This window comes from Girardinichthys multiradiatus, chromosome 11 (assembly GCF_021462225.1).
Source record: "Girardinichthys multiradiatus isolate DD_20200921_A chromosome 11, DD_fGirMul_XY1, whole genome shotgun sequence".
NCBI classification, from domain to species: domain Eukaryota; kingdom Metazoa; phylum Chordata; class Actinopteri; order Cyprinodontiformes; family Goodeidae; genus Girardinichthys; species Girardinichthys multiradiatus.
This window is the reverse complement of record NC_061804.1, coordinates 14016266-14032857: the sequence shown is the minus strand read 5'-3', so window position 1 is coordinate 14032857 and position 16592 is coordinate 14016266. Positions and strand designations below refer to the sequence as shown.

The 16592-nt window shown below is 37.2% G+C and overlaps 1 protein-coding gene across 1 annotated transcript; it reads right to left on the bottom strand.

Annotated features, from left to right (window-relative positions):
* Positions 1 to 4124: 4124 nt before the first annotated feature.
* Positions 4125 to 15789, bottom strand: LOC124875970 (solute carrier family 22 member 4-like). Its single transcript, XM_047378418.1, has 10 exons — positions 15306 to 15789; positions 14770 to 14873; positions 12649 to 12803; positions 12398 to 12569; positions 11121 to 11247; positions 9522 to 9619; positions 8592 to 8806; positions 8321 to 8503; positions 6645 to 6780; positions 4125 to 5494 (listed from the first exon to the last, which is right to left on the bottom strand). Exons 1-10 carry the CDS (start codon positions 15738 to 15740, stop codon positions 5380 to 5382), a joined length of 1740 nt encoding a protein of 579 aa, XP_047234374.1. The 5' UTR covers positions 15741 to 15789; the 3' UTR covers positions 4125 to 5379.
* Positions 15790 to 16592: the final 803 nt, after the last annotated feature.

Here is a 16592-nt window from a genome sequence, read left to right as displayed (position 1 = left end):
TGTTTTCAACCGTTTATGGTTTGGGATAGAAACCTGACTTTAATTAAATATTTTTTATCTATGTACAAAGAGGAGCAAATGCATCAGCAATAAGCAAAGTGTTTTTTAGGTTCAAACTAGAGCCTAAACAAAGAGACCTAGGAGCAGTCCTACAATAAAAGAACCCATGGTGTGCCCCTGAGCAGTAGACAGAATTGAGTCTGGGAGTAATACTGTCTTCTGCAAGGCTGCTAAAATAGGGCAGAAGTAATGCTTTTTTTATGCTTTAATAATTTTCTAACATTTAACGCAATAAAGTCTGTCAGAGTTAAACAGATATTAGCTCTTTCTCTCTACTCTTAGCCTGTGTTCATTGTTCCTTTTCTGATATTTGACTTCAGGGTCACGATGTAACCACATAATGTGAGGGGGGTAGTTACATACCACAAAAAAGTAACAAGTTGGCAGAAAATGGCAAGTTTCTGTGCTTGTGGTGTTAGCAGCCTCTGGTGGTATTTACAGGAGATGTTATTAATCCTCATAGAGGACGAGACAGTGAAAAACTTCAATTTGATTCCAAAAGCAGAGCCACATGTGAGATTTTGGTGTCTTTGTTTCATTTTTCCATTGGAATGACTATTAAAATAAATTAAACCATAGCATCTTGACCTCAAATTTAGGATACACTATATTGCCAAAAGCATTAGGTCACACCCAGGGGTGAAAATAGTTTTAAAATATTGCCGGTACTTAGGGGCGGAGCTAGAGGGGGGAATGGATATGAATATGACACCACCAAATCAATGAATCCTGGTGTTACATTGACTTCCATGGCTGAATGTGTATAAAGTTTGGTGTGGAGAAACTTGACTAGCCAGCACAGAGTCCTAACCTCGATCTTTTTGAACACCTTTAGGATGAAATGGAGCAGAGGATGCAATTTTGGTTTTCTCATCGAACTAGGAACACACTCCTAAGGTTTGTGGAAGATGTTTAGAGAAGAGTTAAAAAGTTGCTATTGCTGGCAACTGTGGGTCCATCAACAAATTGGACCTCGATAGATTAAAAATAGGATGTTATCCAAGTGCATGTACATGTAAAAGTAGACAGACAAACACTTTTGGCAATATAGTGTATGTCTGAGCCATATGGCTGTTCCTATTACTATGCTATGCCCTGGTTGGGCTAAGCCATGGGAGAAACTAAGAGGACCGCACTGCACCAGAGAACAAGCAAGACTTGTAAAAACTCTGAATCCCAGAATGCACTGTTTTAACCCATTCTCATGGTGCATTTCAATTGTACTCGGAAGTTGAACATTCTAACTTCCAAGTAGGAAATTTCAACTGGGACGTCCCCCAAAGTAGGAATTATGAGTCTGAAAGTCAGAGCAACAGGACCATATGCGACTTCCGCATTCAAGATGGCTACTATTCGCAGTGTAACAACAGTTACAGTGTTAAAACATTTTTTTTGTTCTGTATTTCTTATATAACATTTAGTCAGTCTTGCACATACAACTTCTCAGTGTTTAAAAGACGTGATATTTCAACAGCGTTTGTGTGCATGAAATACTGCATAGAACAGTATTTATTGTCATAGTTATTGTTAGACTGTCAGGGGTTGCTAAATAGAATCGCAAACATTATTATTTTCTTTGTTGTTAGCCGAACTGCTAATGCGGGATGTAACATCACAGCGACATCTGTCCATTCATTCGCCATCTTGTGAGTCCATAAACGTTTTTCGCCCCCATCTTTGTAGTTCATCGCTCCATTAAAAAAATCAGCCACGGCGATTGCTAGTTGATACAAGATTGGAAATCAATTGTCCACAAAGGTTATTGATCTCTTCCCTGCGATGGACTGGCAGCCTCTACAGGGTGTACCCCTCATCTCGCCTATAGACCGCTGAAGATAGGCACCAGCTGCTCTGTGACCCTGAAGCAGGTATAGAATATTAACGGATGGTTATTAATCTCTAATTCAGCGAATTGTTTTAAAACATTATTTTTATTAAAATAATGTATTTACCTTCTGCTTTGCGTTGTAATCTAGTTGTTTGAACACATAGCAACTGTTGTTCTTAATTAGTTTTAAAGCTGGATTTGGCCTCATTCCAGTTCCTCAAAACAAACCTTGGTCCTTTAAAATAAACATAGACACACTGAACTTCGATATTACCGCATGTATTTATTGGTATTCATTGGATATTAGTGGTTATATTCTTTAGTTTCTTTTTTTCCTAGTTTGTTTCCTTATTCTTCTAAATTTTTACTTAGTAGTTTAGTTGAATGTTACTAGTCTAGTTGAAGAGTTTGTTTACTGAAGCATTTTAACTGGAAGTTGGAACTATTCTGTTAAAAAATTCTTGTATTTTGGAGAAAAATTGTTTATTTTGTACATGTGTGCATGGCTTGCTGTATAAGAAAGCCAGTGCACAAATTCTCTCCTTCATCTGTCATTCTATAATACCATACTTTACCAGGCAGGTATTTAGGAGGATTTGCTCATTAAGGAAAAAGAGCTGGTGATGTTCCTTTTCCAGTTTAACTGGTCCTTCTGGGGCTCTGTGGGGAAGGAATCGTGCCTCTGCTGGCAAACATACATCAATAAGAGCTTTTCAGGGAACTAAAAAGGTTTGCAATGGAATAATAGTCATTCTCACACTTACACCAAAGCTGCATTAGCCTATAATGCCTTTATGCTTTCTTGACTAAATAATATTGTAATAATAGAACTGTTCTGACCATCATTGTTATCTGGCACTGTACACATGATTTATTCAGCTATGACAACACAGTTGTACTACAGATTATATGCTGCTACGTTTAACGCAGTAGAAATCTTCTGTTCATTACTTTTTCCACATACATTCGCTTACCGACATCGCCCTCTGGTGGTAGTTTAGATAAATCAGAATCAGAATCAACTTTATTGCCAAGTAAGCAAATTGCAGGGGTTCCAGCAGGGGGCCTGTGATGTCTTTCAGGTGCTTCAACACCAGCCGCTCAAAGGTCTTCATGATCACAGACGTCAGGGCTACAGGCCTGTAGTCATTTAATCCTACGATGGTGGGTTCCTTGGGAACCGGGATGATGGTGGATCGTTTGAGGCAGGAGGGGACCTCACATTTCTCCAGTGATTTGTTGAAGATCCTCGTGAAGATCGGAGCGAGTTGATGTGCGCAGGCTTTCAGGCATGATGGGGAGACGTTATCAGGTCCTCCAGCAGTTCATTCTTAAAATACTACTTTGCTGTAAAACCAGATAAAAGTCCAGACAGAAAACGGCACTTTGCGGTTTGTTATAAATTGAACGGGTTTAAAACATCTAATGCTTTTTATTCTCTTGATGTTTAAATATAGTAAAAAGATAGAAAACAGTATATTACCATCATGTATGTATTATACCACAAGGCTTGTAAGACTTGAATATGCTTTTATTGTAATGGTCTGTTTGATAAATCATAATTTTTTATAATTATTCATTAAAAAAACTGTTAAAATAGTTAATGAGTACTTTGTTTGCTGTTAGTGTTGGTTTGTACTTCAATCCCACTAAAATGTCATTCTGTGTTTAACATTTAACGAGACTTCAACCAAAATCTCCGAGATAGCCCTTCTCTTCAGCTCTAAGAATGTGGAACAGAAAAGGGCCTTAAGAGGACAAGGTTCATGCCGCTGAGGGAGGTGTAAAGCACAGTGTAATTTGACATTCAGCCAAACTAATAAAATATATAACAGAAGATATAAAAAAATCACAAATATGAACATTTGTTGGCAAGGTTTAGTCTTGATACCCCGTAATTGATAGTAACACGACTGCAAAATAGTCTCTGACTTTATAACAATTAATTAGGTTGAGAAACAGTTCAGAGATTTGTCTCTAATTAATCCAGTCACTTCAAAAATAAACAATTGTTTTCTTTGTTCAAGATCATTTTGGGGAAAAGTCAAATAAATCACTAGCCTGACACACCAATACAGTAGTATGCCGTTTTAGGGAAATTTGTGATAAATGGATAACTAAAATTATTTGTTGTAAAGATTTCCAAGAATGATACAAAATCTATAGGTAAAAAAAGGACAAGTTATGCCCCAATCAGATTTAGGTTGGACTTTAAAATAAAAAAACAACATATTCATTTAAATGTGTAACAAAAGTCATTTTATTGCTCCTTTATTCTTATCTATTGGACAGTTAGACTGAAGATACTTATCCAACATGTGTCTTACTCATGGACATCCTAAGTCTTCTGTTTGGCCTGTTGGCCTTTTTTACTTTTCAAGCATAACATTATGACTACCATGATGGGCACCCTGCCTGGTCTGTAACTATCAAGGCCCATATGCAACAATGCACTGTGTATTCTGAAACCTTTTTGTCAAAACCATCTTTAACTTCTTCAGTAATTTGTGCCACAGTAGCTTGTTTATTGGATCAGAGCAAACAGGCCAACCTTTATTTCCTACTTGCATCAACACTGTCACTGGTTCCTCCCTGTACCCACTTTGGACCACTTTTGACACCCCACAACAGTTGCACTGACCCAGCTATCTAGTCGTCATTAGATCTCTGTCAAATTCTCATATTTGCACGTCTTGCCACATAAACTTTAAAGCCAATATGATTACTCGTTTCCTAAAACAAACAAAAAAATCGCACTCACTAGCAGGTGTCATGATTAAGAGCTTACCCGTGTTATTTATTTATCTGTCAGTGGTCATAATGCTTTTGCCATCAGTGCATACAAGACACTATGCACTTTTAAAGTACATTTGAGATCAAACTAACATCAGAAATAATGAAAATCAGATTTGTGGGAGCTGCAGGTAACATTTTCCCACACAAAAAGAATTTAAACATGATTCCCTGTTACATGTTTGGGCTCTTTTCTAATCACAGCAGAAGATGGTAACTATTAAAAGTGCAGTAAAAATTGAATTGTATTACAATTTCACACATGTGTGATTTATCAGAGAACTGTTAAAAACAACAGGTTTATGTGGCTCAGTCTATATTATTAAATCAGAAATAATGAAGATAAAATATTGACCAGAAATGTAAGTAAAACAGTTTCATACATTTATATTTAAAAAAGTAGGGTAAAAATGAAACCTGTATTTTAATACTTTTACGTTCCAAATTCTCTTACAACATTTTGAGTTTATCAGCACTTTCAACTAAGGCAGCAGTTACATTAACGGAGGAAAAGAATAGTAATGCACAAAAGAGAAAAGTACTGTAACTCATAAAGTATTTTGATGGTGTGGTGAAGAAAAAAAAAAGTTTCATAGAAATGTTGGGAAAATCACTTCACACACAATGCTTTTTTGTGTATGATTTCCCAGACCAAAGATGGATTTTCTCATATATGCACACATGAACTTCATGGCTCCTCATTTGTTTGAATTCAGACTTGAGAGCTGCTCCCTTATGACCAGAGACCTTACTTCTGTAGATTTTTCCTCCTCTATAGTGTGCGTGACAATGTAAGGTGTCTTCCGACAACATCTGTAGAAACAAAGAAATGCAAAGTTATTGAGCTTCATAGAAGGCAGAACCCTGCCTTATATTTTACATCTGTATACATGTGTTTTGTAAATTGCACCGGTCCCTCCTGCAGCAAAACAACCACACAATGTTCTTTACAGCTGGGATCATGTTCCCAAGCTTGCAAACTTCCCTCTTTGTCCTCCAAATGTAATGTTTATTATGGTCAGACTCATATAGTTGCATATTGTTGTTTGAAATGTTTGAATGTGACAACTTAAGGCAACTGAAAATTGTACCCAAGGATAAACTAGTCTAGTAGTGGTCCTTTCCATGATTTTATACAAGGTTACAGTATGTTAAAGGTGTTGCCCAAAGAAGAACCTCCAGGCGCGCCTCCAATTAAGGCAAAATCCCAATTAACCAATGAGAAGCTTATGAAGGCATTACTCCATTACCTGGGCTTTTCCAAATTGTCTATGCTGATGTTGAACAATCTGGAAAAACAATTTCTTTTCATAACGCTTGTGTAAATTTCTGTTTTTCATCTGTGTGATATGAACAGCTTCGATTAATATCTAACCTTTTGTGTTGCCAGCTATGCTGAAAAATTAATTTAATTCATATTTACATTTATAAAATCCATTTAAAAAAGTAGGTATACAGCAAGAAGACATTATTTCCAAACTATTCTTTCATGTTCAACAAAGGTTTTTGCTATGTGTTTTAGCTTGACTAATTCTTGTACCAAAGTCAAGTAATGATTGGTATTGCTTTACACGAATAGCTCCAATAACTGGCCATAATGTCTGTCAGGTTGTTGATTGTAGGTGGTTTAGAACAGTGTGTTTCGTCTTAGCATAAAATTATTTACTGAGCAAATGAAACCTTGTTTATTCTAACGCAGCCCTGTAAAACAGTCAAAAGGCAAAAGGTCTACCTTTTGACTGTTTAGGGGTTAACAATTTAAAAAGATGGCACATTTAAAAAAATAATTAAAGAAAAGAATCCATCCAATGCATCTTCACAACTGATTTCTGATAGTTTTCATACATTATTCATTTTCTACAATTAAATCATGTAAAACGATTAGGCTTTCCGAACATTTAAGATGAATACAATGGTAATAGTGTTTGTCTTTTAGATGCAGGTATAGAAGGTTTAGCTTTACCCAGGGAATTGTTGCATGTGATTGATGGTGTCCGGCAGTGGCATTCCAAAGCTCTCAGGCAGCAGAAGGCTCAGCAACCCCGCCGCAGTTGTTAGACTTCCCATTAGGATGTAAGGCAGGGAGACAGAATAGGTTCCTGTGTTGTAACATCAAACGAAGGAGAAAGGATGGTGAAAACCAACCTTGTCTACTATCAATGGACTGCACAGCTGCTAACAACAAAAAGACAAACAAATATTCAAAGTACGACTTTAGTGGATTACAGAGAACATTTGTCTTGAAGTGACTGGTTGTTTAGTGAATTTCTGGCAGGGGCTATTCTATGTTTTAATGTGTGGTTTCCTCCCTAAATACAAAGACAAGCAGATTAAAACAAATGTGACAGTGAATTTCAAGGCACAGCAGGTTACACACAAAATGGATAAAAAAGGCAAAAGTATTCAGGGCCCTCAATTGTGTGAATGCGAATACTTTGTCATGCCTGTCACTTTGCTGCTTGTACACCTGAATATCCCCACTGAGAGACATTAAAGGTCATTTGTATGTCTTCTATTTCTATTCTATTTACTTTTTTTGGGTGGGGGGTGGTAAAGCTGGTTCCTATCTCCAGAGAGAAGGGTTACACCCTGCACAGCACCTATGCACACGCACTCAACCCTGAGCACATTTTATAGAGACAAATGAACACTAACATGCATGTTTTTGGACCATAAGAAAAAGCAAAAGGAATATCGAATTCAATTCAATTTAATTCATGACAAACAACCATGCGTCCACACACTCATACGTAAGGGTAATTTAGCGTAGCCAATTAGCTAACAGTCATGTTTTTGTAATGTGTGAAGGAGCCTGTATAGCCAAGAAAAACCCATGCAAACACGGCAAGAACATACAAACTCGCAGTAACGTGCAGAAAGATACAAACCTAAGACCTTATTGCTGCAGCTCTCTAACAATGAGTTTTAGAGATTTTTTTTTTACCTCCCCTACCATCCTGCTTACTGTGTGTGGTGATGAAATAAACCCAGGTTCTTAGGAAAGTTCAGGCATGTAGCTTTTGTCTTGTCCCCATTTCCTGACTTATGAAAACCAACACACATTTATAATGCTTGAATGGTTTGTTTTTGGAGGTTTTTCCCCTATTATGAAGAGTGCCATGAAAAAATTGGCGTCTGTGCCACATTATATTTATGCCCCAGGAAATCAGTCACAGATAACTACTTAAATCTTCCATGACAATCTGATCAGCTGAAGTACTTGTTAGTGTTGCCACTACCTATGGCTCTGCTGATTGTAAAAAAAAAAAAAAGGTTTTTATACAGGATTGTTTTTCAGTTGTCCCACTTAATAAATGTACATAAATGTGAATGCACTAGAGATCGGATAAAAAAAATAGTGTCAGATAATGTTACGGCAATAAAAGATGGAATTATTCTAAGGCGTTTTCACATCTTGTCAACTCAAAGTATTCATAAAACCTTTCAGGGCGTTTTGAAATAAGGAGCCTCAGGTAAAACAAATAGGGGGTTCAGGAGAAAAATCATAGAAACTGAAAGGACAATCACCCGAACTGAATAACTGTTGCTTTGGTATGTTGATACTTTATCAGTACATAATTTATTAAGATGAGCCAGTAGCTTCAGTTTCACTGAGCAGAAGAAGATGACAGGACTTACTTAAATAAATGAAAAATGGAGCAATAATGCTGCCTATTCTGGAGGCCATAGAGCAGGCGCCAACAGCTGTGTTTCTCAGCACAGTTGGGTACAGCTCTGCTGTGTAGGCATACACAACAGCAAATGCAGTCGACACAGCAAACTTCCCCATCATCTCAAACGTTATGGATGCAGCCACCAAGTCTACAGTGAATAAAAACATGAATTTGATCAAAGTTTATTAGACAATATGTATATAGATAATAAAATTCTGCAAACAGTGATGTCATACTTGCTGGTATGAGCTGCATGATCAGTAGGAACACCCCTCCTGAGGAGAGCGATGAGAAAACACTCATTCGTCTGGAACACCAGCGAAACATGACCCAGGACAGAACGTAGGCTGGCATCTCCACCAGGGCGGACAGGAAACAGTTGAAGTAGGCATTCCCATGGAGGTTCGCCGTGTTCAGGGAAAGGGCAAAGTAGGCGATGGTGAGGGTGTTCCTGTGGGCATAAAATTGATCAGGTTTTAATCAGAATAATAATTCTAAGTACAAGGATTTGTTGAATACTTAAAGTTTTATCTTAAACAATTACTGAATTGGTTCCACTGGTACTGAAGCTGCTTTTATTTTCTACAACAGAAAATATATTTATCTGAATGCCTGGAGTGGTACCAAATAACCGAAGTGGTTATAACATTTTTCTTTTCACTTTAGTTTTACAACTGTTTCAGAGCATCTTACACATTACCTTTTCCAATAATTAGCCTGTTCTCATTAAATCATTTTATATTTTGACTAATTCAAAATGTGAAAATTCTTTAAATATTCTGCTCTATTTCAGGCTAAAAACTTGTAAGCTCTGAATTTGTAAAAATCAATCCAAGACGACATGTAGTTTAAATCATGGTATGTGCTTGTAATACCAAAACAAAAACAAAAATGTCCCACTCAGCACACATAGTCCATCCATGCTGTGCAATTGCATGAAGCCTGATTTTGATCATAGCGGTTGCTGCACAGCACTTGACATCTCTTTGATGTTCAGAGAAAGGGTCTGTAATGTAATTAAGATGACACATGAACAAAAGGTTACACATGGAAAGACTGTGATTGTACTGTATGTACAAAAAGTGGGCCTAAACTGTGTGCTTGTGTGTATCTAACTGTAGTTGGTGTGTGGAATGTGGAGGCCCACTGGGACAACTTGGACTCACCAGATCAACCACAGCGTGATCGAGATCCAGCGGATGTTTGGAGAACGAAGCAGGTCACAGATGTTATAGGCCCTCCTCTCCTCTGCCTTAACTCCATTCTGTGAAGCAGCAGAGCATGAAGAACAACAACAGACAACTAATTAACACACTGAGACACCAGTCAAGAGGTAATGTAATGAAAAGGAGGCTGTTGAGTTCGCTGACACTTGCTGAGTGAACTTATAGTTTCTACCAGCTTTGTACATCTGGAGGCTAAAATTTTTGCTCCTTTTTATTTAAAAAAAAATCTTGATCAGTTTACATTGAGTACCTGTGAAAACATATTGCAAGTCTTGCCTGCGATTCTGAATAGGATTTAGGATTTTAATCTGGGCTTTGACTGGTCCATTCTAACACATATTAATGCTGTGATCTACGCCATTCCATTGTAGCTCCAGCTGTGAAAGATAAACCTCTAACCCAGTTTATTTGGGGTGAAAGATTGTCTGCTATATAGCTTCATCTATCTACCCATAAACTCTGACCAGTTCAATCAAAGTATCCCCACAGCACGATGCTGGTACTACCATGTTTCCAGAGTGAATGATTTTTCAGGTTACCCTTACACATGGTGTTTTCCAGGTTAGCTAAAAAGTTCAATTTTTGGTCCTATCTGACCAGAGTACATTCTTCCACCTACTTGTGTGTTCCTTGCAAGACTTAATATTTCTTATTCTTTACAATTATTCACCACTTTGTGTGGATCCATTACATAAAATCACAATAAAATACACTGAATCTTGTGGCTATAATGTAATATGTGACAAGGCAATGTGAAATTTTCAAGGTGTATGAATATTTTTGCAAGGCAATGTGCATAAATCCAAACGGAAAGGGAAAACATTACAGTAAAGTTTTGCCTTTTCATCTTATTGCTGTCTTAGATCAATTAAACTACTAAATAATTTGTATGTATTATATTACTAGGCAGAAGACTCAGAAGAACCCTCGAAAAACCCATTGGATGATTAAGAAAATTGAAAAAAATATCTTTATCTTTAAATTAATTTACTGAATACAAATTATATGTGACATATGCAAAAAAAGGGCAAACAAGCCAGACATTCTGTCACAACTGAGGAGCCATTGTTCATATGGGAATTACAGGACTTGTGTCTGCACAGAGTAAAGGTCATCATTTGCAACAGTTTTGTTTCTAGAATAAAGTTCACAGGTTTTGTCACAGGATATGGACCCTAGCTGGATGAAGGAGTCTCTTGTGCAAAGAGAGAGGCATTTACCCAGCAGCTAATTAAAAACAATCACCTTCCTTTATGGCTGATACCCAGATCGCAATTAATCATAATAAATTAACCTACTGATAAGACAAGATTAGTATCTTGATGTCCATACATTATTACAACAACAAACACTTTAGGTCTGCACTAAAGAGATGTAATTGTTTTCTTAATTTCCTGTCTTATATTTATTAGTTTCTGTTCATTTGTTTAACTTATTTTCTTATAACCACAGTAAGCTAAAGAAAAAACTCTGGCTGTAAATTATCTGCTATGGTCTGGTAACTGTTTTATTTTACCAAACCATTCAAGATTTTCTCACCTGTAAAGGATTAAAGATGACCACCGGGGGCTCAATGTTGTTCATTTTAGCTGCATTTCTGATTATGGCCTCGGCTTCTGCTATTCTTCCCTGAGAGAGCAACCAGCGAGGAGACTCCGGGATAAACCTGCCTCATTATGCAAAGTCGATGGAGAGAAGCAACAGCAAAGACATGAGATTATTATTTTAGAGAAGCAATCGTTGATCTAAGTCAATTTGAAAAATTTAGGAATTTACTAACAAAATGTCTCATCCTGAAAACAAGATGCAATTTATGTCTAGGGACCAAGGAGTGCATCTCCCTCTCTCAAACCAAGACCAGACTGTGCAGTGCTGAGAATAACCATAAAAACCTCAAGAGCTACCCAATACAGCAGTCCTTAAACAGTTTTAAAAACAGTACAGGTTGTACAGAACAAGAACAACAGGCTAAAAAGAGTTGTCAGGAAAAGGATTCAGCTTTCTAAATAGAGCATTACTTGAATGAACCACTTCACCAAGTAGTCCCTGAATCAATCATGGTGTTTTACAGTCAAGAATGAGTAATCACAGTATTACAAATAATTACAATAATAATAATAATCTTCTTTTAAATAGTCTGTTATATTTAATTTCTTTGAACTTTATGTGAGCTGCTTTAACATGCCAATTTTCCTGCAAAGTGATCAATGAAGTGGATCTTATAAGGTAATTTGTCCAACAGCCAAACTTGGCAAATTCTTTGCTGAGTTTTCATGCCATTATTGATGGTGACTGTGCATTAAAACAATTCAGAAAAAAATTCTATGCTCCGATCATCATGTGTTTTTCCATAACTTAATAAGCTATTCAGTTTCACTGTTATTCTTCCACAGCTTAAATCTTTCATACCCGATTTGCGAGAGACGAGGTCAGATAAAGACCAATCTTCCAAAGATAATATAAAACATAAAATTAAATCCAAATGCAAATTTGCTGAACATAAAATTTTGTATGAAAGAAAATGAAAAATCTATTAAAAAGAAAATGGGATGGGCGCAGCGATGGTGGCGTAGGGGGTTAGGTGCATGACCCATGTACGGAGGCCTTAGTCCGCGAAGCAACCTGGAAAAATAAAGGCCAACACCGCAAAATAAAAAATAAAATAAAATGGGACTTATCAGTAGACTTCTATTTACAATGGTCAAGAGTTCATCTGGACAACAAGAGTAGAGAAAAACATTCAGCTTGAAAAGTACGTTATTTAACAATACCCATGGAACAAAATGACACAGATTAGCCAACATACACCTACCTACCACCACAGAGGCAAACACAGGCAGCTTGGTAGCATCAGGGCAAGGAGCAGCATCCTCCAGTCATTTACGAAGAATGCGAGCAGCGGCAACAGCATGTAGCCCGCACCAAAGAACAGACTCATTCCAGCCGTGGAGAAAATTGTCCTGATATGCAGGCCTAATACTTCCATTCCTTAAAGCAAGGTTATTAAACATTGTTACAGTGGGTTTGTATCACAATGAATAATTTAAAACGATATGAAGTGATGTACCTAAAACAAATGCAACCACGTAATTGGAAACTTGTCCCATCCCGACAATGAAATACAAAGCACAGAAAGTGATCCAGTTTGGAGAGAAAACTTGAATGAATCTGAAGACTGCCTGTATAGCTATGGTGGCAAACATCACAATTTTTCTCCCAAACCTGAAATTGACATTAAGCACAAAGAAATTTGAATGTAAACAGTTTGTACAAAGTGGGGAGATTACAAAACACTACACTCAGTCTGTTACCATTATGTATTTTGTCCTTGCATCGTTCTGCAATAGTGGAGTAAACTAAATCATAATTTGACTTTTGCCACTCATTTGTGCACTGTTATTAGGAATTTGCTCCTCTTAAAATGTAAAAACACATTTATTATATAGATAAATTGCCTCTCAAAACTCTTATCTACTTATATCTGATCTGTAAACATGGAAATTATGTTACGATAAAAGTCAAATTTGTAGCAGCTGAACAGATTTTTTTTTTTTGAAAGAGATCAGGGAAGTCATTATCTATTTTAGGAAAACTGAAGGCCCTCTAAAATAAAAAAAAACACCTTAAATAACTTTCCTTAGTAGGAGTAGAATAGACTTTTTAACTCTAGGAAGATTTTTGGTATCCTGTCACAAGCCTTGCATACTAGTTTCCTTGGATTTTGGTCCATGGACAGAACTGGCGTGACCTTATCAGATTAGCCATCATGTTTACTATGGGACTGAGATCAGCATTTTGTGACATCCTCCAAAACATTAAATGTGTTGTCTTCAAACCACTTTTTAACTAATACTAATTTGGCAGTAAGTTCAGGGACATTGCCCATTTAGAAGAAACCATTTTTACCTTCCTGGCTGATGTGTTGAGATGTTGCTTTAGTCTTTACACATGAACTTCCTTCCTCATGATGCAATCTTTAATGCACCAGTCCCTCCTGTAGCAAAACTCCCAGACAGAACTAGAGCAATCTGGCTTCTTATGTTGCTTTTTGAGTGATGGCTTCTTCCTCTTTGAGTGGTCTTCTGGTCTATGTCAGTAAAAAAACTTGTTTTACTCTGGATAATCACACTCTCTTACCTGCTTCAGACAGCATCTTCACAAGGTCTTTTGCTTTTGTTCAGGGGTTGAGCTTTCACACCAAAACATCTTTTTTTTCCTGAATAGTATGATGGCTGCCCAAACTGTTTAGACTTCCATGTGAGTTTTTTAAATAGATAAACTGTAGGCATCTGGAAAATGTACTCGAGGATGACACAGATTTATGGAGGTCCATTCTTCTCTTCCTGACATCTTACATGATTTCTTTTTATGTTTCCATGATCTCACATAGGGAAACAGTGCGTTTGAGGTGTTACCTTTAAATACATCCACAGGTGTGCTTAACTCTGCCTTTCTGTGTGTCTGTCTGTGTGTCTGTCTGTGTGTCTGTCTGTGTGTCTGTCTGTCTGTCTGTCTGTCTCTGTCTGTCTGTCTGTCTGTCTGTCTGTCTGTGCTTCCATATTGTTCTGAAACCTGAGCCTTTTTACTCAGATCATCTGTGTTACAGTTATGCAGAGCTGAAATTTGACCCTTGAAAGCTCTAGTGATTGATTAACAGCATGACATCTTGTCTTGTTGAACTGCTGTTGAACAGAAAACATTATCTTGAGGGTTGAGTAAACTTGTGTACAAGCAATGATTGTCTTTGCCAATGGGTTAACCTACCAATGCAATGATCATAATTTTCCTTTGTGATAATAGTTTGTTTTCCTTGAGGTCTAACTGGCCAAATTCCATTTTGATTGTTTCCATATTTATCTATTTCAAACAAAGATTTATACCACATAAAAGAGAAACAAATATGCTTAATGTTCTTTGATAAAGCTAGAAGCAGAAATTCAAAAAGTGCTTCAAAGACTATGCTGCTGAATAAATGCATTTATAGACCGAAAATAGGAGTTCTAAGATTTTAGGCATTGATTGCCAGTCAGAGCCAGTCAAAGGAATATTGGCCGCTTCTATTATTATTATTTTTTTTTGTGCATTTATGAGTAAGTATTTGAGCGTGTGAGTTACTCTCCAAGTAAGCAATCACTTCTGTATTCACAGAGCACCTTAGTGTCTCTAAAACTAATACCGAATTTACAACCTGTCAGAGAGCTGTCCAGAAATTAAGGAGCCAGTGAGAACACCGCAGAAGAAGATAGAAGATGTCAGTGGGCTCTTCCAACTTTCATCACACACCAGGTTCCACTGAAAAAAAGAGAACAAATTGTGGGCACATGCAGTACATATAGGATCAGGCAAAGGTTAATAGTGCATGCAGAGTGAAACACACATTTAAAAACCAAACACCAAAATTAAGTAGGTTTCATAAGCATGAATATGAATAATGGTAAACAAAAAATACAGAATTATGCACAAATATTTTTCAAATGTGCACTGCCATTTGAAAAATAGGTTACATGTAGCCATTGAGTCTTTATTTCTGTAAATATTATTTGCAAAGCTACCATCTTTTTTTTTTTACCGTAATAAAAAAAGTTTGGATTTCCATATTTTTACCTGTAACCTAATATATCGTTAAATTAGATTAGTGAGCAATGAAATAGGCTCCTATAACATCATCATCTTCATTGGCATATCAGTAGCAAAAGCATCCAATGAGTTGGGAGTTAAACCCACCTCAGATACAATAGTAGATGTATAAACGCTCTGATCAAACGTCCATCCGTCCAAGCAGCCTTCTTTGGGAACATTAGACAGATTAACGTCCACTCCAGGTAGCAAACCTCTCTCCGAGTAATTCAGCACATGCTCCAGTTTGTATCTGGAGCATTTGCTGGGCACCAAAGCGCCTCCGCGGCTCGAATCCTCCTCCTCCAGCGGGATGCTGCTGTTCCTCCATGCGGCGCTGAGGTTTAGGTGCGCGGGAAGCAGGCAGCGGTGGGCCGGCGTGTCGGCCAGAAAAACGATCGAGAAGGCGACGAGTCCATTAGGGACGACACTTAGGCAGAGGAGGAAAAAGACCCGCCGCTGGAAACGTCCCCATTCTCCGAGGAAAGAGGTTGCCGCTTCGTAATCAGCCGCTTTGTTGGTGGCGGAAGGCTCTGGGAGCATGATAGGAAACAGGAATGAATGAGCTCAGATTGGGATTTTCTAAAACTGTTGGGTTTCAGATTAAATCCATCCCACCCTCCTCTTAGGGAGTGTGATTTTTGCTTCTTTATGAATAAACCTGTCCTCCCATGTAGGCCAAACCATAATCCATAACTGTAAATTCTATAATTATTAACTGACCTCATACATACAGAAGAAGCGCAAGTGTTATGGCGAGAAAGTTTGATATATTATATTATATTATATTATATTATATTATATTATATTATATAGGTACATCTCAAAGTAAAATGTTCTGAAAACCTCTATTTTTCAGTAGCTGTAATGACCGACTGGAAGATTTAGATGTAAATAAATCTTATAATTTGATCAACATGTTGCCTCACTGAAAGTAATATTAGCATTCTGGAGTCCTGGAGAGGCATCATTTCAATCTGGTGAATAAACTGTGGCAGGAGTTAAGAATTAGGGTGATGGCAAGGAGGCCTTTCAACACCAAAGACTTGTAGATCATCACAACAGACTACCAGTGAAGACAAGCAATAATGTTCTCAACGATTATAAAAATCCTTTGATTGCTATAATGCTAATACAGGTCCTTCTCAAAATATTAGCATATTGTGATAAAGTTCATTATTTTCCATAATGTCATGATGAAAATTTAACATTCATATATTTTAGATTCATTGCACACTAACTGAAATATTTCAGGTCTTTTATTGTCTTAATACAGATGATTTTGGCATACAGCTCATGAAAACCCAAAATTCCTATCTCACAAAATTAGCATATCATTAAAAGGCTCTCTAAACGAGCTATGAACCTAATCATCTGAATCAACAAGTTAACTCT

Coding starts and splice junctions, on each gene's coding strand:
- LOC124875970 (XM_047378418.1), bottom strand. CDS start 15,740: ATGCTCCCAGAGCCTTCCGCCACCAACAAAGCGGCTGATTACGAAGCG. Junction 12,804..14,769: donor TCTGGACAGCTCTCTGACAG/GTTGTAAATTCG, acceptor TGTCAATTTCAG/GTTTGGGAGAAAAATTGTGA. Junction 8,807..9,521: donor ATCACGCTGTGGTTGATCTG/GTGAGTCCAAGT, acceptor TTATGCCCACAG/GAACACCCTCACCATCGCCT.